Genomic DNA, 26,007 nt, shown 5'->3' with positions numbered 1-26,007 from the left:
CAACAATAATGCCTCTGCTACCAGAGAGCTTCAGCTCAAGAAATAAGGTGATTACCTACAATGTTGTTGGACATTTTAAATTGCAATGGCTATAACAAGTTGCTCATCATTGCAACCAAGGTACCAATGAAATCAAATGTACATTCCAGGAGCCATGAAGTACGCACCTTGAGAGCTACAGTGCCTGCATACTGGCGGCTGATAATGTCTCCGTTGTTGGCCCATAACATTTGGAAAATGCGTCGGCAAGCTGTAGGCAGCACTCCCTCAGGTGGCAGCAAGCCCAGCCGAACAAACTGAAAAACATACATATGTCCATCCAGACTGAGTCAATGCAAAACAACACTTTTTAGCGTGAAGGCACCTGAACATTGTGTTGAACAAAAAGCATAACTGTAATCTACGACTCAAAAGTGTCTCCAATGTGGGTTCAGGGTTTTTGTGGGCGGCACTTTTGGGTTCTGCAAGTGGCCAAATTGAGTTCAACACCCCACTCCCTTTCCTCTTCATTTACACACTTTCTCAATTTAGGGAACAATTTCTGCATTGCAGTATGGCTGCAATTAGGTTAGGTATCACAACTTCTTCCTTTTATTCACACTTTTTTTAATGCTCATCCAGAACTACCAAAGAATTTTCAGGAATGTTTTGAACAATTATGATTGCTTTGCTTCCATTCAAAACATGAACGATTAACTACAATTTTACACAACAGAGTATATGCTGCAACTAATATTTCTTTAAATAAGATTACAAGAGAACTGCTTTGGCAGCATTACAGTGAACTATGTGCACCTCGTCCCCCAGCTTGTGCGTTGTGCTTAGCTCGATCCCTGGGACCCACTGCCACAATGGCAACATGGGAGACAGGGCTAGAGTGCCAGAGCTAATTTCCCGCGCAAACCGTGCTTCTCCCTCATGGGGTGGAGTCACCACATAAGCAAACGTCACTGGGACATGCCCTGATTGGCCTCGCGAGTGGCAGCCCCCTAGCGCCCTCTCTACCCAAGCTCTTTTCTGCTGAGCGCTTCATTGCTGCAGCAGAAGCTAAAGATCCGCAACGAGTTGGTTACATAGGACCTTTGCTCTCGTGACTTCTTGGTCTCACACTTGGTGGATTGCTACCCAGTTAGCCCTAGTGTAGCGGGCGCGATAACTCCATCGGCCTTGCAGTGAGCCTTTGCCCGTAAGCGCCGTGACTGCCGCACTGTGCTGTGGGTTAGTAAACCTGTGTTTGTCAGTGATCTCACTCCGGAGCCTTCCCTGCGCCATGCCAGAGAGTCGACAAACCCTGTCATAGTGCCTTTATGCACTGTGAAGTGGAGGAGTGTCGTGCCCTTTCCTGGCCGTCACTCATAGGGTGAGCCTTGTGCAAACCCATCTCCACAACTAGAATATACTCTAGTCGCACAAGTGGGAGGGTGAACTAGCACATTGGCTAAGGCAAAGATCCGGTAGCTGCCATCGAGTGGCACTGCTACACCTTTTTCTAGCTACTGGCATGCTCGACAGGGCTTGGAAAGGCTTTCCAGCAATGAAGTTCGTGACTTCTGTGAATGTTGGTAGCTTCCCTAGGTGCTACTGACACAGGATTTTGACTAATATTTTCTTGCATGTTCCTATGAAGACAGTGCTGATAGGAGAATGCCAAAAAGCAAGATGGACTCCCATTACATTACTCCGGGCGAAGGCTTTGTCTAAGTGACTAAGGCAAGGCAGCACAAAGTTGACTTGGCTGCCTTGATTACAATGCAAATGTAACAGCTGTGCTCACTGTTTTCTACGTGATTACTCAGCTGCACTTCTTTACGAAGTAGTGTCAATAAAAACAATGACAGAAAATGCCAGGCTTCGAAGTTTCTTAACCTTAATCGGTGCACCTAGATAAGCATGATGCATATTTTCCTGCTTACTTCTGTCAGTCCTTCAATGCCATTTTTGCACTATTACTTATTTATATTTTGGCTAGTTTTTAATATTTATTTATGGGGGTGCCTACATATATGTTTAGATTTGCTAGTACATACAATTATTTCATCTTTCTGCGTTCCTATTTTTTTTTTTTTGCTTTGGTCACAAACTGTCGATAATTTCTTATTTGTAGTGTACCTGCCTATGCCAATTCTAATGATCTTATAGAGAAGTTCTTGCATGTATTAATGTGCAATGCACTGTTTTTACTTTTATGGTTTCTATCCAACCCATCTTCCACTAGCTGTCAGTAGTGCGCTACATATTTTGTTGCATTTCACTACTTTGCATGATGAATGTACAATTACGTGTACTGATCGAGTGAGTACACAGATGAAGGCCACAAATGAAACATTTTACGGGACAACTACATTATTTTTTTCTTCCTTTTTGTGTTTTCTTACATTTCGCACTTTAAATATTTTGCTACCATGAACCCTCTACATTGCTTAAAATTAAAATTAAATTATGGGGTTTTACGTGCCAAAACCACCTTCTGATTATGAGGAATGCCGTAGCGGAGGACTCCGGAAATTTCGACCACACGGGGTTCTTTAACGTGCACCTAAATCTAAATCTGTTTTCGCATTTCACCCCCATCGGAATGCAGCCGCTGTGGCCGGGATTCGATCCCGCGACCTAATGCTCAGCAGCCCAACACCATAGCCACTGAGCAACCATGGAGGGTCCCTCTACATTCCTGCTTGCTGCATGCATTTCTATATTTAGTATTATAAATCATATTACGATGGCTTCACTCTGGAACCTCTTTCTATAATAAGCTTGTATTAGGCACTAGCTTACAAAGCTTTCAAGAATAATAATATATATCAAGAATAAGCCGCTTGTCCAGACTAAATCTGATTTATTTATTCTTCCAGAGCACTACAAACTTAGTGCTAATAGTGGCGAAAAAAAGTCAACTGTTTTGAACCTCATGTCATACTGGTGGCGGTACTAATTTGCTACTGTCAGCAAATTAAGCAGAACATGAGGGCATAAACATTTGAAGTAGTTAGTGAATTAATGAATGCATAATTAGTAGTATGTGGTCTAAGAAAATTGTGCACTGAAATTTTATCGCTTTTCATAAACCTGAGCAAAGAAGTTAAACAATTTTGATAGAAGCAAATCAACTGTATGAGCACTGATCTAATCATGAGTAAAAAGACACAAACACACACACATTTCAGCTATTTCTAGGCGCTAACCACTAACTTATTCACTACGACAGCCAATACTGCTCCGAATGCCCACAGCTTAGTGCAAAAAATTTTGCAATTCTTTGCAAGCTCCCCCACTGTATGCAGGTAAAAGAATGGCACGACAGAGATGACAATGATGGCAACGGCATGAAGACGCCACACACCGCTGTGTAACAGAATGAATAGATGGAGAAAACTCAGTTTAAGGCTCTGTGAGGTTCAAGTTCAAGTTCAAGGCATTGAAGGTAATGAAATAAATAAATAAATAAATAAATAAATAAATAAATAAATAAATAAATAAATAAATGCTATCGCAGTAAGAAAGCAAGAGCAGTAAGAAAAATGTTTACCAGCAACAGGCATTTACAGTAAAGGTGCCGCATGGGCCAACATCATCTTTTAGCTTTAGCAGACGATGTCAAAAAACGCTATTCTAAGTAATCGTCGAATAGCTCAACCTGCCCAAATAAGCAAAAGCGAAAAAGAATCTCACCAGCTACGTTAATTCCTGCACATACTGTTTTGTAACAAACCTTAATTACTGCAAACAACAAAACAACTGGCAAAGAAACGCTGGTGACCGTGCCAGTAGCGAAAATACTGGAAAAAGTTGCAGCAGTGCCACCTGGTGTTTTCGACCCAAAAGAGCATTCCTTCCTGCTCGCGCCACAAATCTAGTAGTCTAGTTCACTGTAGGCAGCTAGCAGAATTATTTTCATTGTTAAAACATGCAAAACTCAACTAAAGAAGATTTTTTTGTTTATCGCATTTCCCAATCGAAATGTTACGTCAATAAACACAGAGTCAAGTTGAGAATACTATGTGGCTCTGGTGGGGGGGAGGCACATACCAATTTCTTGATCTGAAATGTTTTTTGTTCTCGTTTTCCTATAATATAATTAAAGTTAAGCATTTTTGTATTTTTTCAAAATTGCTCTCAGTGTTAAGCACATGTTAAACCAGTTAAGCCAGCCAATCTAGCTTTTCTATACATTTGCTTTCCCTGACTTACTTTAGTTTAGACCGAATTTCAAAGGGCATAAAATTTAGCAGGCTTAACTTTTTTGTTTTGTTTATACTGAGAACATTGAACTCTAAATGTAATGATTCATTTGTTGATATATTTCTAAAGAGGCCACACGAGACTTCAGGGTTCCTCTGCACTCTGTGAAGCCTGGTTGTATCCTCTGAAGCTGGGTAGTTTGGTAAACCCTGATCTATGTCATAGAATATAGCGCAACAGCCAGCATAACCACACAGACAAACAAGCAAGCATGAAGAGATGAGAATTACAAATAACTGTCTTAGTGAAATTTAAAAATCTCAAGTACTGCATGCACACACTTCAAAATCTAAGCTGCTTCAGACAACACCCTAAGTGTGCTTACCAATAGTGAAACAAACTATAACACAAAACTTTTCTGTCTCCCTTTTTGTTTGCTTTGACAGTTAGCTTTCGACACACTAATCACAGTATGAAGTCTCAGCTGCTACAGCACACATGTGGTCAGTTCACAACAGATGCCACGAGCAGCATGGCATTGTAGATGAAAGCAATATAGTGGTAATTGTGGCTGGGGACCATGCTGTATCACAAAACATCGATGTTCAAGTCACACAACTCTAGCGGTCTCAGGTGACACCTCATCACCAAAGTCCAAGTGCACTAAGTGACCTTTTGCCATACACAACGGGTTGTTTCCCACTCCTTGAAGAAGAGACGAAACTAGTCCTGCCTGGAGCAGTTCTCACTCCTCCGAACCCAAACGCGCTCCCTCTTGAAATTTTCCGAGAGAGCGCCTTTGGTTTGAGTTTCACTTTTGAGTTGCCTTCGCATGGATGCCTGCAGTTCCTGGACATTTGCATTATTATTGCTGGATCCCATGCGTGCTGGAGGTATCAGCCTCGATCAAAAAAGGTATTTTAAACTACCAGTCTGCTCATTCGAAGCTTGTAAAAACGGGAATTGCGAAAAACTGCCTGCGTGCTGCTCTTCATAAGTCCTGCCAGCATGAAATGCAACATAGCACATTCTTACAGTTGCAAAGACTGCACAGCGCATGATATCAGTATGAGATGGTCACCTCGGTGCTAGAAACCCTTGACAAGGAAGCGCGGGGTCCATCAGAGCTCCGCCCAAGCGTAGAGCCGCAACGCCATAGACCTGTTGCCATCCCTTACTACCACCAAATATCTTACCGCCTCAAAAAGGTGGCTGAAAAATGTGAAGTACCGGTGGTTTTCACGGCGCCCAAGAAAGTGGCGGGCATGTGTAACATGGTGCAGGGAAAGAAAAAAAGAAATGAATGTGGTATCAAGCACGTTGACAGGTTCGTCTCATGCAGAATAGGGGTAGTGTACCAGATACCCCTCTCTTGTGGCAACAGCTACATAGGGCAGACAGGACGGTGTCTAAAAATCAGACTGCAGGAACATCGCGCAGGAGTAGAAGGATTGGGGGGGGGGGGAGCAAATTGGCTGACCATTGTCGCCACTGTCGTAACTGCACGCCTAGGTTCCGCAACACTAAAGTCTTGAAGATGTTTGCATCCCAACTGAGCCGAGAAATCTATGAAGCTTACTGTATAAAAATGCAATCTGGCAGCTGCGTAAGCAGCTCTTCAGTGTCATTGAGTGATAAAGAGTTCAAATATTTACATGCAAATTTATGCCACTCACGCCTCATGCCAACGTCGAGTGATGGTTGTCTGATGATTAGCAAGTGTGATTATGATACATGTATAAATGTGGGATCTCCCGGAGTAAATTTCAGTTGAAGTTTTGCGCCTGTCCTGTGTGATTCCTTTTTAGTCCTTTGTTGTTTGCGTGGTTACATGATGCATTCCAATTACGAATGTAAGACCACTAGAAATGAACACATTTCATGCCATAAGGAATAAGTTAACTCTACCAATACCATGGGAAATTGACCATTTTGAGGGGTCTTTTTAAAAAAATTGTTTTAAAAACACTTGAGCATAATGCAGCATTATAAGTTGTAGAGAACAAGTTGGTGTTTTCAAACACTTAGGTTTCAAAAAAGAACTCTTTAATGAATAATTTTTAAAAAAGATTGTGAAGCTTCCATTTTTATGGCCACTTTAAGAAGAAAATACTATAAAAAATTGATATATTTATAGAAGATAAATATCAAAAGAAATTCAGTATATGCTCCAGGATCACTCTTCTAACAGATGTAATCAGCACGCAACTGTTGTTAGAGTACAAACATAAAGAGACGAGACTTTTAGGAGCTTATGCCATGCAGTTAAGCATTTACTAGACTTTATGATTTAGACTGCACTTTTGGCAGCAAAAGTCATGTTTGAAGACAAGGTATTCATAGCTCACTTCACACATGGTTGGTGTATCTGGGACCTCATTATCACGTATCACAAAAATGGTCAGTTAGGCAGCATGCATATATATGAATATCAATATCGTATCAAATGATACCCTTCTCCATGCCAAGAACATTTAACAGTTAACGAATAAGAATATAATCCAAGATGAATACAATAAACTGTAAACAGGCTTGGATATGTGTGCTTGTATCGTTGCTGCTCTCTGCCATGCTGCCGCCAAGTGCCATCTAACTTAACTGCCATGCCCTTCCCTAGATGGCACGAAGTGTCCTAGCTCGGGAGGGAGGAGAGCTGGACCGGAGAAGCAGGTAGAGCGGAGAGCCACCGGCCAGGCGAGTGCGTCACCCAAGCCTTGGTGTGCTTGAACAAGCTGCAAACACTCAAGGCAAATAGGCCCTATGGCTCATAGTAGTGTAAAAGAGGAACAAGATAACTGAACGAGGGGCGTATTCCAGAGTGTCAATGCTTAGAAAAGAAAAGGTGCTAAACACAAAGTGTTGATGCTAAACAAGATAAAGTCTATGTAATTGCGCATGAAATTCGATATGAATAAGGTACGAAATTATTCAATAATGAACATGAAGAAAGAGGAAGACAGAATAGAGATATAACCAACATTTAATCATCAAATCATTTGAACCACCATGTACGTCAACTGTCTTTTTTAGCGTCGACACTTGGTTGACCCTTTCATTTTAAAGCGACAGCGTTAAGGAGCTCGTGTCGCAGAAAAGCCGGTGTCGTCGGCGTCGGTGTCGGCGGCGTTGGCCATGAGAGATAAATCCCAGGAGGCACTTCATGAATAAAAAACAACTTGCAAGATGGGTTGGGTGGGAATCGAACCAGGGGCTCCGGAGTGTGAGACGGAGACGCTACCACTCAGCCACGAGTTCAATGCTTCAAAGCGGTACAAAAGCGCCTCTAGTGAATGCGGTGTTGCCTTAGAAACGAGCCGTAGAAAGTTATACTGCGGTGTATATGGGTAATTATGAACATGTAACTTACAGAAGTCGCCGTTACACGAGTGGCGAATTGCGTTTCCGCTACATTTCTTCTGCGCTTTCCGCACACGCAGAGCCATCTTGCGGTAAACACAGAAGATCCCCTCCTCTCAATGTACGGCGTTGCCCCGACAGGTGGCGCGCCACGCGCGCATTGGGGCTGTGCGGAGACTGGTGCGAGGCGCGTCGCGGTCCGGACTCCCTCTCCCCTGACTGACGCTTCGCCGTGCTCTCTCACGGGTTGCAGAATCAAGCATCCTTCCTTTCTTTAGATCACTATCTGTCTATCTCTCTGCCCGTGCCGATCATGACGTTTGGCTGGCGTACGTTTCCCCCTCCGAGACACCGAGTTCTTTGGTTCGTTCCGCTTGCTCAGGCGCACGTTTCATTGCCGCGCCGAACGCTGCGTTGCTCGATGCTCACCGCGTGATTGGTGGGTGCAAAGTCCGATGCGGGGCGCCTCGTAAGTGATCGCTGCGCCGTAGCGCATTGTCTTACACCCCTTGGCGGGTCGATGGGAACGCTATCGCGTTCCACTCTTGAAGGCGAAGCTTAAGCGTCCTCCAATTTTGTTTTTCTGACTTAGCGCTCCAGATAGCACAGCTTGAAGTTCTGCCTCTTATGCCTCATTCCGGGTCGGTGTTAAAGTTCTGGTACTGGTTTTCAAGCAGAAAATCTTCGTGACCTTCCCTGTGGAACCCCAGCAGCTGCTGGACGAGCTCAATTTTGAACAACTAGTGAAAGTTAGCACTTTTCTGAAACTGTTCTAAACATCGTAAAAACACTCAATTTTGCATGCGGGATGTGCACCAAACATTTATAGGTAAGCTTGAGAGGAATTAAACTGCTAAGAGTTGAAACCTAATCTTACCAAATGGCAGTTAGACTTTTTCTTCCAATCAGCCTTCAGCCCTAAGAGATTGTGAATATGATGATGTAACGTTGATGATGTTTGTGGTTTAATGGCGCAAGGGCCAGGTGTGGCCAAAGAGCGCCGATGATGTAACGTTGTCCTCCAACTTACTACTGGTGTTCTGATCCCAACAATTTTATGTTGATGCATGATAATCACTAGCCATACACTTTCAGAAAGTGCAAAATAAACTGCAAATTTTCACAACAATGCATGGACTTCAGTTTATCAAAGTTGCATAAAATATCATGGTTCTACTGCAGTAACAAAAGGCAAACAGATTCCGAAAAATCTATTTTTTCAGCGACCTACTGGATAGCGCTAAGTATCCGAGATACAGTCTCGAAGTGATGAAATTGCAGATGAATATCCTAGATCGGTGACAGATTTGTATAGACGTGGTAATGAAAGAGTAAGTATGCACTGAAAGGGGCATTTCTGTGTTTCCTTCAGAGTGCAGCTAGGAATTGAACCTTATTCAGCAGAAGAGTTACCACAGCAGCTAGGATGCTCAGCAGTTCATAGTACTAACCTGAGTGTCCATGGCAGTCTTGGCAATGGCTGTTTGCACAATATTTGTTCTATCCAAGCAGTCAATGCAGTTCACTCGAAAGACACCTCTTTGACCACATATAAGTCCCTGCTGGTCCAACCTTAGAAGGAAAAATTTGGAACAAACGTAGCCATCAATTTCTTCAGACATTTAAAAATGTCATTAACAGGTGAAAAAGAACAAGTACCAAAACCATAGAAAATGTTAACGAATGATGAGATTGCTTTCTCTAGTCTATTACAAAATGCATTAGCACTGTTTGCTAACACTGCCCCAGAAATGTCTAAATCCTGAATGAAGTTTTGCCAGAAACATATGCATCTCACATTCACAATAACAAATGTTGTAGGGCAATCATTTTTTTAGTAAAGCAAATGAGCATTATTTCTATGTTTTCAAATGATGTACAACACAAGGACTGGACAAAATACCACTGAAAACCAGCTGACAGTTTCCTGCTTATATGGTGATTTGATCTGCAAGTTCTGGCATGTGGACATTTTGCTTTATTTTTAGCATGTTTACACGAGGTGTTTTTTCTTATTTTGGTTTAAAAGGCTCCTCACCAGGCCGGTTCAAAAATCTTCGTTATACACTAGAAGAAAGTGTTCTATCACAATAATCTTTAAGGAGTTCATTAATATGTGAGATCGAAGCAAATTAAACATTGCAAGGATATTGTGCGAGGAAGAGAGCTACCCTTCCCAGAGCTCTCTCCCATTGGCCTGACCAGGTCTTGAAAACTTGTCCAGCCTTCCCCAAGCCACGTGATGTCACAACCCCTCTTCCTTGTTTTTTTTTTTTCTCTCTCCTTTTCCTATTGCACGGCTAATTTCCAGATGCGATTTTGCCCACTCTGCACGTTACAAGAGTCCCTGAATGGTTTGCATTGCTTGCTGGCTATATGTGTGATGTATACTTTTCATGTTATCTCTGCTGGAGGAAAGAATGGCTCCTCCAAGAAGGGCATGTAGACTTTCATATGAATATTCAGCTCCTTTTGCAGGTGAACACTGGTACAGTACTTTGCAGGCAAAATCATCATGTGATTATGCACCGTGCTTGTGTGTCTACAGTGCTCAGACCTGGTGGAGGCTCCTTTAAGTATGGTATGCTAATAATTTTCCTCTGAGGAATGCTAAATTTTGATTGCAACAAAGATACTATTGGAATCATTAAAATTATAAGGAGAGCACTACCTAAGCCTGAACAGAAGTTAAAGGACTACTGACACAAAATTCGTTGGGCTCTGTTTTTTCGTGCTTCGTCAGTAGTAATCATGCTGAAGGAACTCATTTACTACAACACACTACGACAGTTTTGTTATGTGCTCATATCTCATGACCAGCTGAGTTTCAATGTTGAAGAGCACTTCACGTCCCGCGATGAAGCATGCGCGTAAGAAGCATGCTTGTACACAGCAATGATTTCATGACTGCACAGACCGGTGACGCATGGTAGCGCACCGTCTACATGAGAGCTTCTTTCGTAATTTCCCAAGCGATCACACACACGCATGAGTTGCGAGAGATATCCGGGAACTTTTGTTGGAGACTTCTGCCATATCTGGGGGTTTCTTGCTGGAGGCTCTTGCTTCTAATGTACATTACTTTGATACTATGGAGTATGGTGCACTTTGCTTCCTTGTAAGAGCCTCTTTAAGGGTTCCTGAACCATTCTTCAGGCTTGATAAAAAGAACAACAGTCCGCCGATAGCATACACTGTGGTGAACATCTCAGCCAAATTTTGCAGTCATGCACGGCGTGTGGAGCTCATAAACGGAGTGCTAAGTCTCCTTTTTCTCAAATACTCTCCTTTCAAATAAAGCCTTCTTAACCATTTCGAAGCTGGCGGCAGCTGCCATATTTTGTAATTTAGCATATTCCCACAGACGGCTGCTATTGGCCAATAGCTGACATCAATCAAAAAGGGTGTTTGGATCAAGGAGAATAGTAAACTGGGCGAGTTCGTAGCTGTGCATGGTTTCAGGGGGGCGCTAAACTGACAAGGGATGAAAGAAAGACACAAAATGATGGACAAAGTGCTGGACAAACGTATTTCTAACAAAATTTGTCAATTGAAAGTGAGCACTTATTCCATTGTTTTGCATCTTTCTTTCGTCCCCTGTCAGTTTAACACTACCCCTGCAACCAAGTTTGGATTAGTGCGCTTCTTCCTAGTGCTACTGTGTATATTTATTAATGCAGTTTACTAAACAAGCTGAAGTAAGCAAAAATCGGCATTTCGTATTTAGATAACAAATAAGTACTTCTGGAAAAAGCTGACTATATCATCTGCTCATGCTCAGCCACAGCTGACCACATAGGAATTAAACACAGGCCACAGTGCTTATTGATGTTGTAGCCGTCGGTTCTTGCTAACGTTTATTAGTTTTGAACACTTAAGGTCAGATCACACATACGCTTGCCAGCATATGCTTGTTCCTAGTCACCCCTGGTTAGGCGACTTAGCAGATTAGCAGACATAGCTTCACATTGAGCTACTGAAAACGCCTCAAAATGCCTAATTTGAATCTGGCTAATCTGTCGGTCAAGTTGGTGTAGGTAAAAGCCAGTTCCCACCACATGGCACGGCCAGACTGGAGCACATGAGCACAAGCACACACTCCAGCCCTGTTGTGCACGTAGCAAATGTTGCGCTTACTGGCTATACGCAATACATTTAACTACAGTTGCATATAGCTGCGTCTTCTGTGTAACGTAGACACTACAACCACTGCAAGCTCCATCAAGACGCTAAGGATAACTGTGTGCTCTAATTAGTCTCCGTGAGTAGCGGGGCTACAGGCGTGTGCCAAGCCAGCCCGATAACCAACAATTGACTGGAACAGGTTGTCTGCTTCACAATTTGCACACCTTCAAGGTGTGTCACCCTCATGGTTCAAGCTAGTTATGTTAGGAATCCTTTCAACACGAGTCCAGAGTGTCGCATCCGTTGCTGAGCTGATGTGTGCTGCCGGCGTACTCGCATGAGCTAACATAAAGATTATGTTTTGTTCAAGCCTCGAAAATTTTGTGACTAGCTGTAGAGATAAGTGCGAAAGGTAAGTGCTACTCATGCCACTAAGTGCGAAAAACTACCACCACACAGATCTATCTATGTAACACCGTGAACTCAATCATAAGCCTGAGTTTGGCATGTCATAGGCAGCAAAGAAGTATATATGTGAACATCCAAATTTAAATTTAAATTGATCGCCACAGTGACATTTTGTAGGCGGAGCTGTGTGGGTGCCATCCTGCTCTGCGGTGTTGGGACTGGGGTTGTGTGGCCGATGTAATCTCCAGTTGGTGCGGTGCCAGGGCAGTCATCAGGAAATGTTGAGGGAAGGAAGAAAAGCTTTATGCAGGTATTTACATTATTCAAGGACTTCAGTCAATAGACTGCGGCATTCCTTGGTGCGCCCGCTTAACTAGCCAAGCTGGGGTTCATCGTTTTTTTCCCTTTCTCCATGCTGTGGGCCAGGATTGCACCGATCCAGGAACCCTGGGTCATCATAATTCATGAACACGCACTTGCACTTGGACTGAGAGGGTACCTTTCTCCCTCTCAAAGGTCAGTGTTGTGGAGGTGAGTTTGCACAAGGCTCACCCTACAAGCGACGGTCAGGAGAGGGAACGACACTCCTCCACTCCGCAACGCACAAAGGCGCTACAGCAGATCTCGTAGGCTCTCTGACATGGCGCAGAGAAGGCTCCAGAGTCAGATTGCCAACAAACGCGGGTTTATTCACTCAAGATATAGCACAGTGCGACAGTCACGGTGCTTAAGGGCAAATGTTCACCGCAAGACCGATCGAGAATGCGCACCCGCTGCGCTAGGGCTAACTGATAAGCGGCCCACCAAGCGCGAGAACGAGGAGTTGCGGGGAGCAGAGGTCCCATGTAGCGAACTTGTTGCAGGCCTGTGAGCATCTGCTGCGGCGATGAAGCGCTCATCAGAAGAGAGCTCAGGTGGAGAGGGCGCCTGGGGACCGCCACTTGGGAGGCCAATCAGGGCGTGTCCTGGTGACACATGCTCGTGCGGTGATTTTAGCCGGGGAGAGAAAAGCACAGTTTGTGCGGGAAATTAGCTCCGGCGCACTAGCCACATACGCCATGTTGCCGTTGCAACGGCGGTTCCTGGTGATCAAGCTACGCACAATGCGCGAGCTAAGGGACGAGCCACGGGAAGGCACCTCAATCCCCACAGTGTCCAGTTGATGTCCCGGGAACGCCGAGGTTGGGTGCTGACAACCGGTGACACCGCTGGCAACCCTTTTAGGAATTTGGCAGCTCATTGAAATCACATTCTCCGAACTTGATCGGCGTCTGGCACCGAAGAGGGGAGCGCGCCAGGGCGCGGTGCGCTATTGTTTCCTCCCCTAGGTCATTTTCGGTCACTTGGAGGGGGGAGGCAGTGATGGACATTGGTGGTCAGAGCGCAATTGCCTGCACGGGCGACGTCACAACAGTGTCCCATAGCTGCAGGTTTGACGGTGAAGCATCCTTGGTCCAGAAGGGCTGCCAGGCACAACAGTGGTAGCCTTCACAGTGCAAGCCATTGAAGAAGGAGTGGAAGCACTGCAGAGGGGATCTTTGATTGCCAGAAACTCCGCTTCTGCTGAACGCATTGAAGTACATTTTGCTGCAAAGTATTTTTAAATTAGCGTACCTTAACGTCACATGCACTTTTTGACTTCGATAAAAAGGGTTGGTGAGCCCCTTTAAACTTCTGTCGAAACAGAATTACTGTACAACGGCTGATACAGAGTCCATAATGGCAAAGTGGCAGTTGTTTACCGTCAGTGGTTGGTTCGTGTAAGCATAAGGTTTGCCACTTCGCAGTGCGTCTTTGGAGCTCTGTTAGTGCCACAGTCATGGGCCACGGGAGGAGTACGTGCCACACACACGGGCATGCTCTGCTTATGTGCTGCCCAGCCACGAACAAGAACTTAAATATAATCTGCAAATGAATATTTTACCACAAAACAAATTTGCATAACAATGTGTCATTATTCATTGGTCTGTGACCGCTAAAAACTACCTATGCCAGTCATCCCCCAAGAAAAGTCTACCAGACATGCAATTCAAATTGAGAGTTTCCCAGTCACGAGCTCAACACTTTGACACAGTGCCACAAAACCTGAGTATTTTTCTGCTGCCAAATAGTGCAACTCGGCTAGGGACAAATGAAGCAAAGCGCGCTCCCTTCCAGGCTACTGTAGTATCTAGGGAAAGGCAAATTCGAAGAAGCGAAAATCCTCAGATATCTCCATTGCAACTCAAGCATGTGCACGACGCTCAGACAAATATGAGAAAGAAGGTCTCCACACATTCTACCATGTCATCTGTGCTCTTGTTTCGTTTGGTGCTAGTTTGGCGGGAAACCTGTGCATTGCTGCACCCTTGTAATACTTAGAAGTCCACTACTCAGCATGATGCTGGCATTAGATAGTTTTTGCCATGTTTTAGCATGTCCACCAACTTCTTGCTTTTGTATTTTTCTGGGTAACCAGAGAGGTGTATGGCTGGAGCAACGCTCAAAGAGATATGTAGTGACCCAGTGTCTAACCAGAGAGCACACAAAATTAATATTGCAACTTAAATATTCTACCTAACTTCTAATGTAAAGCTTTGGCAGCAACACAATCGTTAGCGCACCATACTTGTATAATACAATTATCTTCGACAATACCTCCGATGCAACAAAAAAGAAAAAACAATTTAATGCATTGCGTATTCTGTTTCAGTAGTTCCATGCAGCACTGTGGAAGCTACAGGCTTCTTCGACCAATCAGGGGGCGAACACATCTTAAATGTGCTCTTCCATGCCCTGTTGTCTGCTAACGGCAAGCGCTGCAGCGTAGGCGGCCACAGCATCTACTAAGACTGCAACTGCATAGCAAGATCAGCTGTTGTGATCGCAGCAGTAGAAAATTTGCCCTATATTCGCTCCGACACCAAAATCCCATGCATCTTCCAAGATATCTTGAGATATCGAGGAGGAGGGTTGCAGAGATGGCGGATGTGGTGAGTTCAGAAGGAGCACTCGGCCAGCGTGTTGCACAGGATGTTGCTGCCATCTCTTGATGCCTCTTGTAACATCCACTCGTACACAGTGTGCTCGCTGACATACGCAAGTGCAGCCGTCTTTTAAATAGAATTCACGCACATTTACTGCACTACTTCTGCACTGTTCCAAGCATGTTCAATGCCAATCTATTCATTCCTTTTGAGTAAAAGAGGAGCTTGGAACGATACCACACAAACAGGTCTCCAAATGCCATTTTTACGAAGGACGAAGCACTACCTAGGAGGGAGTCCTCCGCAGTGTTGTGGCTGTACCAACTGCACATATGAATTTAGCCACAGTACTTTTTAAATGCAAATTACTGTGTGTATGGCAGGCTAGCATTCAATTTTTCGTTCTCTACACCTTTTCATTTGAATAAGTGTAGCACTCTATTTTCAGTATCATAAGCCTCAATAAATATTTTATTTAAGAACAAAGCAAAATCAGATAATAAACCACCGTGCGACCTACAGAGATGCCTCCAAGTAAGCACCTGCCAACAGGACCACTTGTTAAGGCCATTTAGCCCAACGGGTTCCGAACTGTGGCATTACATCTCACTGTGAAAGAACCTACACTCACAGGTTGCGTAGTGTCTCTCTGATGCACAGAACTACAGAAACAGAGTATAGGTGAACAAATTGTCACAAAATGTCGGCACCAGCTTTACTACTGCAAGCCACGGCATCAGCAACCTCATAATCCGTAAAGGGTAAGAAGTTTGCACATACGCTTCGTGTGCGGTCAGCACAAGACACCCAATGCAAACGGTGCTGAAACGTCTTCCATACAGCCAGATTAGCCCCTCCTCTATTTTTTTTCAATGCCAGCCAGATGCGGCCGATCCAACCGTTCACCACCCTTTCCTATCGTCCTTTCCTACTCTCCCCCGTCAGTTAGTGTTTGCGCCTGCTTTACGGTCATGGGGGAGAGTACAATCTGGGTGGCGCCTCACAACGGAAGTTGGAGGAAGATTGACAGATGCGTGATAACCTGACAGCTGACAGATGCAGGGACAGAGCGTCTACCACTTCTCATTGGGAACAGCAGTGGCTGGTGCTCAGATTCCGATGTAATGCAAGCAGGCGTACCTAAATTAGTCGTACCATGTGGGCAGCATCACATTGCGGCAAGTCACTGAACTAAGGTGCACCAACGGCTCCCACTGGGGAGCGAGCGATCACACTGGCATTGAAAAAAATAGAGGAGGCGTCGGCCAGACAAGCCAATGACGTTGCATGTAACAGAAATCAATCACCAAAACTCGTGACATAAAATTGTTTAAAAATAGGACCTACGCTCGTGACTACATCAATAGATGCTGCGCTTTCTGATTCGTTGCTCACATGACCTTCAAGATTAAATTGAAGTGTGTTCTAAGCTGTGTTTGCTATTAATATTTTACAGATGATGCCTGTGAGCTTGCAGCAAAATAATCTACCAGTTATTTTGAGTTAAAATTTTTGTGTCAGTACCCCTTCAACATAGCCACATGTTAGACTGCACATTGCATAATAAACTAAGCCACTACATCATCTGGCCCTAAATTTGTCCGTTATACTATTTATGACTAATAAACTGTTTTCTTTAGATGTATGTCTATAGGTTTGTATATTGAACAAGAAGAAAGGTAACCGAGGAGCCTCATTTTTATTAGTCAGCACAAAAGAAGAACATTGAACGCGTAATGCGAAGATGTGGGTTCGTATCCCACCTGCGGCCAGTTGTTCCTTCATTCACTTTCATTTCCAGTTATTTATCTTTTTTTTTTCCAATTAAAAACTACAGATCATTTCCCCTATGCTGTCCTTCGTGTCAATGTTCTGAATATACATATATATATATATATATATATATATATATATATATATATATATATATATATATATATATATATATATATATATATATATATATATTACCTTTTCCTTTTTTTATGACATGTTTAAAGTGTTAATGGGCTCTATATATTAGCTTTGTTTCCTATTCTTGCCCTTTGTTAAATGATTTCACAAGTGCTGGGTTTTTAAGTAACATTTGCATTGCCCATGCAATAGTGTCAGAAGTTCTTTCCATAATTTTTGAAGTGATTCATTATGTGGACACACTGCCTGGTCATTGTTGTGACAGCCAACTAACTGTTATTACTCTCCAAGTTTCACCATCACTGAAATATGTCTGTAGCATGGAGTAGCAAAGAAATCTGTTTTTGTCTCCAGTTTTCCATATATTAATCTTTATGCAAAGGTTATCATGTAGTGAGTACCTTACTCGTTAATAACTGTAGAGCGCAATTAAGTAGGTAGACCTGCGTATATAAATGATGTAGTTTGAAAAAGTTGAAATACTCTGAATGTTTTTATATTAATGCATCTGCAGGAAATTTTTTGTTTTTCTGCAATCATAAATAGATAACTGCATTTCACAGATATTCAAGTACATGACCATAAGACAATTTTAAACATATGAACCCTGTACAAATGCGACATGAGATTTCTTGTACCCCTCTTTGGACACAAGAAAACAATACTTAAATGTTGTGTGGCTATACGGGATGTCCCAGCTAACTTTACCCAAGGTTTAAAACTATGCCAAAGCACTCCAGGAGGATGTGATGCAAGTGCATGTATTTGGCTACTGTATGAAGCAACTCACAATTTTTTTGTATTCGACTTAGTTGCATAATTGGTCAAGATTAATTGATCAACTTTTCAAGTATGAATATGAACTTTAGGGCAAAAGTTCCAATGAGGAAGTTGTAGAGCGTAACCAGCTTCAAGTTCCTGATTACTACGTAATCAATTTTTGTGTCCTAAAGAAAGCCCACAAAATATTTTTAAAAAAGCACATGACATGCCTGTTTGTGCATTGCGATTGTTGTGCTTTCAAAGATGCCATGCATGAATGAGCTGTACATTTTTCCTGGTGTAATGCCACTTGAAAAATGACAGTGATGATGCAGGCAACGGCTGTGCAATCTGCACTAGTGGTGTGCTTGCCTTGTGGTAGTTCCATGATAGCGATAAGCAGACCAGGCACCACACCAGGCTCATTGCACTATTCGTACATATGTAGCACGTATGAGAGCACTCCAATCATGATGCGTAAGCAAGCATGTCATGTGCTTTTTTTTTTCATATTTCACAGGCTTTCTGTAGGGTGCAGAAAAAAAAATATTATGCAACAAATAGAAAGTTAGAAGCTGCTGAATTAGATGTTTCCTAGAACACTCTACAGCTACCTCACTGAAAGTTTTAAAAAAGTTAAATTATGGGGTTTTACGTGCCAAAACCACTTTCTGATTATGAGGCACGCCGTAGTGGAGGACTCCGGAAATTTTGACCACCTGGGGTTCTTTAACGTGCACTTAAATCTAAGTACACGGGTGTTTTCGCATTTCGCCCCCATCGAAATGCGGCCGCCATGGCCGGGATTCGATCCCGCGACCTTGTGCTCAGCAGCCCAACACCATAGCCACTGAGCAACCACGGCGGGTACTGAAAGTTTTGCCTTAAAGTTAATACTTTTGAAGATGATTAATTATTCTTGCCTAATTATGCAATTAGGCAGAATCCAAAAAAATAGATAAGTTGCTCCATACAATAGCCAACAACATGCATTTGACCTCCAGAGTGGTCTAGCATATATTTGAACATTGGCTAAAGTTAGCTGGGTCAGCCTGCACATTATGATAACATGGAAAGTTTTGCCCAAAGTGAAAAACAGTAATTGCAACAACTATTGTGTTTTATACAGTATAAGCAACAGTAAACAACCTGTGTATTTCTATCCACCTAGAACAGAACTACGCATAGCCCACCCATCAGATTAGCTGATAAATTGGTTAGGGATCACACAGAGCCTGAAAATGAGGAGAGCTGGTAGCCCAAACCCATGAAAAGATATGCAATGCAGAAAACCATATCAAAAGCAACAAGATATCATGTCGCCCTTTAGCAATTCTCCTCACTACAGTCTCTAATCTACAAGTGCATGCTGATGCAACAATCCTGTTCCTGCACTCCTAAATAACCATGGCTTTTACTTCTTTCCCTTTACTATCCTGCATTCCATTTTATTCTGCCAGCTTGACTTCACTTTTTTAGCTGAGTGAAGTGCAAGCTCAGCTATAACCTCTCTGCGAAATGGTCAAAGCTGAGGCACAAAATCTGAAGTTTCTCTAAGCACCACAACTGCATTAGATGCATTTTTTCTATTGTCTAAATTTTCACTTTGACATGTAAAATCAGGATGTCTTAACATGCTAGTGCAAGCAAAACTAGATAAGTCCATGAAACAATATTTTTTTACTTTATGACTTGTGTCATTCATTAAAAGCAACATCCATATTAAAATTGCCCGTATATGCCTTTTCAGTTATGAACAGTAAGACACAACACAGATGTGGCATAATGATCATAGCTGCAAGCACACACACACATACATGGATGTACACACACACACAAAAAAAAAGTTCTGTTTCAGAAGTGAAAATGGATAAAGAGCAGGCAAGCTTACCAGCAGTATCGCATGTCACGAATCAAGTCCTTGATACCGTCGATGAGGACTGAAACATTCTCAAAACGCATACCTCTACTGCAACAAATAATATATTTTCAGAATAACTTTTCACCAAGTAACCGTCCTTTACATACCAATATTCATGAAAGTCAAAGCTGACATATGTCAGTTCAGGGCAATCCAGGTGAAGAACATGATTCAGGTATGCATCTGCAAGAAGTTTTTCTTTTCCAGTTTGTTCCACAAGGCTGATTATAACCTGGCTCCCATAGAGTGCTATCTGCTCAACAAAGTGTTTCTCAAAGGCTTGTTTTGTTTCTTCTTCATCTGTAAATGGAAACAGAAAAAATAATAAAAACCATGTCAAAGTTCAATTTCAGCTTGTAAGCATAGTAGCTTTGCGTAGGTGTAAGGTGGCTAATTAGAAAGTAAAATAAAAAGTCGCAGTTTCACTCCAAAGACTAAGCAATGATAGCGATAGCGAAGTAAGTACAGACCACTTATAACGTAACCACTTATAGTGCTGGACCAGATATAATGTGGTCTTTTTGGACTCCTGTTTACCCTCCCGTAGAAGTCAATGTATATGCATACCGTTTATAGCGCAGCCGCATAGTCAAATACCAGTTATACGAGAGAGTGCTGATAAGTTCCAGGCTTTGCACCCTTCCCGATAAAATAGAAAAAAGAATGTGCGCCAAATGACAGCCTAATATCTTGGGGTAAAGTGCAGTTATGCTTTACCAGCAAGCCAATCAGTCTGTTCTTTTAAACTAATATCTTAGTATGCAATTTTGCAAATATCAGATGATTGCAATTTTTAAAACTGTTTTTTCTATCAGTGGGTAGGTGTAATGGCAGAGACACAAGTAAGTTTCACATCGTTGGGCGTAAGGGCCCATATGAAGTTTTTGTTTCTCCAGGGAAAATCAGCAAAGGGCATTCATACTGAAATGTCACAAACACTGCTCTTCGTACAGTACTCTCAGAACTTCAATATCTCGTTTCAAGACTGGGCATTTCCCCATTGAAGATGAGCACAGCAGTGGAGGCCCCCTAACCTCAACTGAACTGGCAACCTGCGATGCTGTGCCATGAGCTGATTATTAAGGATCGAAGAATACCTGCAAAAAAAAAAAAAGATAGTCCAGATACAGGTCATCTCACGGAAGCATGTTGAGTTTGTTATCTCGACTATCCTAAACTTGCGCAAGCGTTCAACGGGTGGATGCCAAAATGTTTGAGCAGCAAATCAGAAGAAGGAACAATACTTGAAGCATCCAAAACTATTTTGGCTTATTTTGATGCTGCACAGGACTTTTATTGGCTAGGTTAGTGACTGAGGATGAAACATGACTCCACAACTATGAAAGAATGGCGTCACAATGGGACCCCACGAGCGAAAAAACTCCACACCCAGAAATTGGTCAATAAAGTAATGGCGCCCATTTTCTGGTATAAAGACTGTATTCTGTTCATGGAAGAACTAACTCAGGGCTCTAGTATTAGTGGACAGTATTATGCTAACCTGCTAGACCAGCTGAAGGAGTCAATTAAGACAAAACGCCATGGAAAGTTCACCAAAAGGATCATTTCTTTGCATACCTGTGCATGTGTCCAACATTATGGCTTAGAAATTAAACACCCTGGGTTTTCAATTGGTCCACCATTCCCCCTACTCATCTTATCTGGCCATTTCTGACTATTACCTATTCTTGAACTTGAAGAAACACCTGAAGGGGCAAGGTTTTGAGGACATTTCTGACATCAAACATGCTGCTGACAGCTGGTTTGAGGCCCAACCAAAGGAATTTTATTTGAAGAGTTTACAAAAGCTGCAACTGTGCAGTACTAAGTGCATCAGTCTCAGGGCAAATGTTGAACAAATGTGTTATTTCATAGCTCTGGCTTTATTCTTTCTGGTCAAAGCCAGGACCTTATCAGCACCCACTTGTAATGTGGCTGCAAAAACTCTCGCATACAAGCAAGGCAGTGAGCAAGCTTCTGAATGAGGTGCACTGGCCAAGAGGAGCACAACGAGGGCAATGTGGAGGAGGAGGAGAGACGCGGACAAGGAATAGAGAAAAACAAAAAACAAGAAAATGCGGCAGCAGTGTATCATATTTGTGTGCTCTGCAGGAACATGGGGGTTGCCTAGGTGACAAAGAAACAGTTGCTCCAGCTGCTCGTCAGCAGTACATGCTCCACACCAAACGTATGTACACTGTCACTCTTACAGTCACTAACTGGTTCTTACAGCAACTGTCAATCTTACAGTAAATACAGTCACTAACTAATTTTTTCAGACACAGACTGGGTCGCAGAAAATTTTGAGACAGTCGCCATCACAGGTGCATTTTGAATCGCCCATTGCGATGTGTGTCGTCACGAAGTGTAGATATTGCATGCCCGATCTCTATTATGTAATTGTCTAAGGGTACGAATATATCAAGGGCAAGCTTCCCACAATGGCATGCCGCCCAACACCCCCGCCAACTAGGCCTAACCAACACACCTCATCGGGAGTCAATGACCAAAGTTACAGTTTAGTGCAGTCAACAAAATGCATCACAGTGGCTGTACACAATTTGGAAAGCGGAGGAACCACCTTCACAACGAATATGAGGGCACAAGTGGCACAGGCAGCATTTGAATGGGGGCAACTTGGTTTGCAGTCGCCATCGCGCACACGTAAATCATTTTGAGAAATCAACCAAGACATCGTATGATGCCCGAAATTTTGGTCGCCAGTCTACATTGTTTCTGTGGAATTGGTGGCGGTGCCATGGGGAAGTCCGTGGATAAGTGAGTAGATCTGAAAAATTACTCGACGACTTACCTTACTCTTTCTTCATTTTGTGTGTTACACTTAGCCTAGTTCGAGCGAAGGCCACGGGTCCTCGGACGTTGACCTTTCAATGTTTCTTCATTTAAATGGATGCAGGCATTTTGGTCCTATGCTCCGATTCTCGGACACGCGTGCCTGCTTTGTCGACGTGTTCTGTATGTGTGCAGCTTTGGTTACAGGGTGGTACTGCTTACAGTGCAGATATTTATGATTCCGGCGACTTACGTTCTAAGTGGTCTGCACTTAATAGACAACTATACAAAGTAACATCCACAGTTTTTATTGGCCGTGTAAATTGCAGTAAACACTTGTTTACTAATTAAATTAACAAGCATGGTGTCATATGTGCACAAGCAAACATTAACAGATAGCATTCAATGACCGTAAATGCTTGCTGTCCCAATGTTGGCATGATGAAGAGTGCCGGCAGCAGAAAGCGAACATTTTGTGCTACTACTTGCTAGCTTCATGTTGCCCCTTGCTTCAACTTGTCTCCGAAACTTGAGATAATACGACCTCAAACACAAGGTGCATGTAAAGACAGTGCACACGAAGCCACCAGCCATCTCGGCTGTTGTAACTCCAGCCAAAAATTTGGCTGCCATTATACATCATTTCTATAAGTTAGTGTAGCTGCTGTGTGGGTAGGTCCATATAATCAACAGGTCAAAAAAAAATAGGCTATAAAAAATGTGTTAGCGACAGTATTTGTAGTCTTCAGAACTTGATTTTTCCCTAAACTAGATGCAAATGAAAAATTGCAATATATATGGTATAAATATGGCAATCATAAACAACCTCTAAAAATCAGGCATTTTATGATAAAATCATAAAAGCTGGCAGGTATGAAATGACAAGGCTTGTATTCTCAGTAAGCATCTTACATCACTTTCTATTTGCCCCTTTGCCCCTCAACATCACCATTGCCCTGCTTACATTTTTTTAATTACCTTAAATTGCTTGATTACCTTAATTACCTTAAATTACCTTAAAACAACTTGCCGCAGCCTTCTTGCCCACAACCTTCGCGAAATGCGAAGGTTGTGGGCAAGAAAGCTGCGGCAAGTTGTTTTTTCATCCACTTTAATTTCCATTAATTTATAGTTACTTTATTTCATTTATTAAGCACAAGTAATTTCCCCCATGTTGTCCTTGGTGTCAGTGTTTGCTGGCTTCTTATGATATGACTAATAAAAATCGGGCCCCTCGGTTAACCCCCTTTCTTCTCGTTTATTACATAACGAGGGTCTCGAATCCGGCAACATTGATGTCTTTAGGTATCACATGTGGTTTTATTGACCAGCTGCCTTCACCCAAAAAAGATCACGTTCTCGTGACGCCTGCGGCAACAAGGACGTTCCACGTCCGCTGCCAAGGTCTGTGAGTGGTGGTGCTGGCTAACACTCCCAGGGTTCTACTAGGACACATAAATACCCAAGAAAGTGGATGGGAAAACAGCACCGCGATAGCTCAATTGGTAGAGCATCGCACGCGAAATGCGAAGGTTGTGGGTTCGGTTCCCACCTGCGGCAAGTTTTTTCATCCACTTTAATTTCCATTAATTTATCATTACTTTATTTCATTTATTAAGCACAAGTAATTTCCCCTATGTTGTCTTTGGTGTCAGTGTTTGTTGGCTTCTTATGATATATACAGATAAGTCGTCATATGAAGCAGCCTATGTGGCTGAAACAGAAAACCGCAAACAGAAAAGAGAACGCGGAAAATAGCGGTGTGCTGATGTAGGTGTTCAAGTGCACTGATCTCCGATATCTCTGACCTCTGATTGTCTTCACTGGTTAGCAAATACAGTTCTGTTAAAGGGAAGCTGAAACACTTTTCGAAAAAAATGAGTTCTCTGCGGCATTCTACAGTTTTGAGTCCCCTGAACACGAATATCTGGTTCAAAAAGGGCGGAAACAAACGCAAGCGGCTGTTTTTCCAAGAAAACGCGCACCAGCGCCTCAGGGCATCGCGCGAACGCCGCTGTTGCCTGTGATTGGTCGGGGCCGCTGTGACGTCGTTGGTGGTAGTCGCCGGTCGGCACCGCCGCATGTCTCCGTTTCAATGCGTAGCACCATTCCTTTCTCTCTGGTAGCACGCGGTTCTGCTGTTCTGGCTTCATAGCTGAGTTGCAAGATGGAACGTTCTCGCTGTCTCCGACAGCTTGTATTGTCCCCGTACATGTTTGAACCCACAGCCGATACGGAAAACGATGGCGGCAACAGAGTCAACGACGATATTGAGTGTGCCAACAGCGAGAGCGATGTGTGCACCTTCTCGCGCGCTGGAAATCTTAGCTCGTACGTATGTTTTTTTTTTTTCATGCAGCTGCACGTTGCAATGACGGGAAAAAAATGCGCTAAAGTGTCACTGGGAATATGGTGCTGGAAGAATGCCGAAGCACTAACTTCTCATTAGATTTACACGGGTGCAATTCCGCGATGTCAAGCACCTTGCCGCTGCTTGTCTAAAGTCCCGTGGTTTTTTCAGCGTTGATACACGATCGCGAACATAAGTGCCGCGTTTCAAAGCGCGCACATGCAGTGCTGTGAGGTACAGTCATGGAAGTTGCTTATCATACACATCCAGAGATGACCAGAGGTATTATATGTGCAATATTCATACTATGGTTCGACGACTTTGCGAGTGTGGCTCGATCAAGAATCGGTATGCGTGCTCCATGCTAGTGTTGACATAAAGATATTAGGCAGTTTTAGCACCGCCGTGTGGTAAACACGATAACTGAACCGTACGTCGAATGTCACTAGGCAAGCCTACACTCCATTTGATACCTCAGGTGCATCGCTGTGGAAGCTACGCTCGAAGTCCGGTCACCAAAATTTATTACTGCGCGCGTTTCCGTCTATGCTTCGCAGCGTGCCAGCGGCGTTTGCTCGCACGAGCATGCACGTGAAGCTGCCGCGACGGGCTGCAGTTAAAAAATACCAAAAAGAAATTTTTTTTAAAAGAACGTGTTAGGAGCCGTATAAGTACACGGACGGTTTCTATGGGTAAATTCTTTTTTTATTTTCATTCTGAACTGAGCTTATATATGGAAAGCTTTCTGAAAAATCGGGTCAAGAAACGCCGAACTTTTTCTAAGTGCGAACGCAGCCACTGCAAGAAGTATCTCAAGCCTCCACAGCGTTGCACTTGATGTATGAAACGGAGTATAGCAACGCTAGCAACAACGCGTTTTCGCATTTGTCGTAAGGCTATCCGGCTACGCTAAAACTGTGTTACCAGACGTTAATGGCTGCAAATGTTCGTATTTCTCCAGTGCATCAATGTGGGCCTAATCATTACGCTTTCATTAAACTAGGTGCACCTGCATGTGCTGCGTATTGATGGAAGATGAATAGAACTGCTTGTGCTGCCAGGAGGTGCAAGAGATTAGGAAAAAACAGAAGCGCACGCAGTGCGTAACAAGTTCAAGACAATTCAGGACTGTGCGCCTCAGCAGGGCAGTACTGGAAGTGGCACTTGCCCAGAACGGAGTCGAACCGGCTGGACAAGGCAAGAAGTTTACACACAGGTGTGAAAATGATATA

At 43.2% G+C, this 26,007-nt stretch overlaps 1 protein-coding gene across 2 annotated transcripts in view; it reads right to left on the bottom strand.

The window, feature by feature from the left end:
* Positions 1-26,007, bottom strand: part of sp3 (phosphatidylinositide phosphatase spermathreecae) — a 241,834-nt gene that overhangs the window by 133,881 nt on the left and 81,946 nt on the right. For both annotated transcript variants that reach the window (XM_075676714.1, XM_075676715.1), the window contains exons 8-11: positions 19,740-19,932; positions 19,603-19,680; positions 8,988-9,108; positions 168-296 (exon numbers count right to left, since the gene is read on the bottom strand). In XM_075676714.1, the coding sequence (XP_075532829.1) occupies positions 168-296; positions 8,988-9,108; positions 19,603-19,680; positions 19,740-19,932 (521 nt within the window). The remainder of the gene's footprint in view (positions 1-167; positions 297-8,987; positions 9,109-19,602; positions 19,681-19,739; positions 19,933-26,007) is intronic.

Source organism: Dermacentor variabilis, unplaced genomic scaffold (assembly GCF_050947875.1).
Source record: "Dermacentor variabilis isolate Ectoservices unplaced genomic scaffold, ASM5094787v1 scaffold_12, whole genome shotgun sequence".
NCBI lineage: Eukaryota > Metazoa > Arthropoda > Arachnida > Ixodida > Ixodidae > Dermacentor > Dermacentor variabilis.
This window is presented reverse-complemented; position numbering and strand designations above follow the sequence as displayed.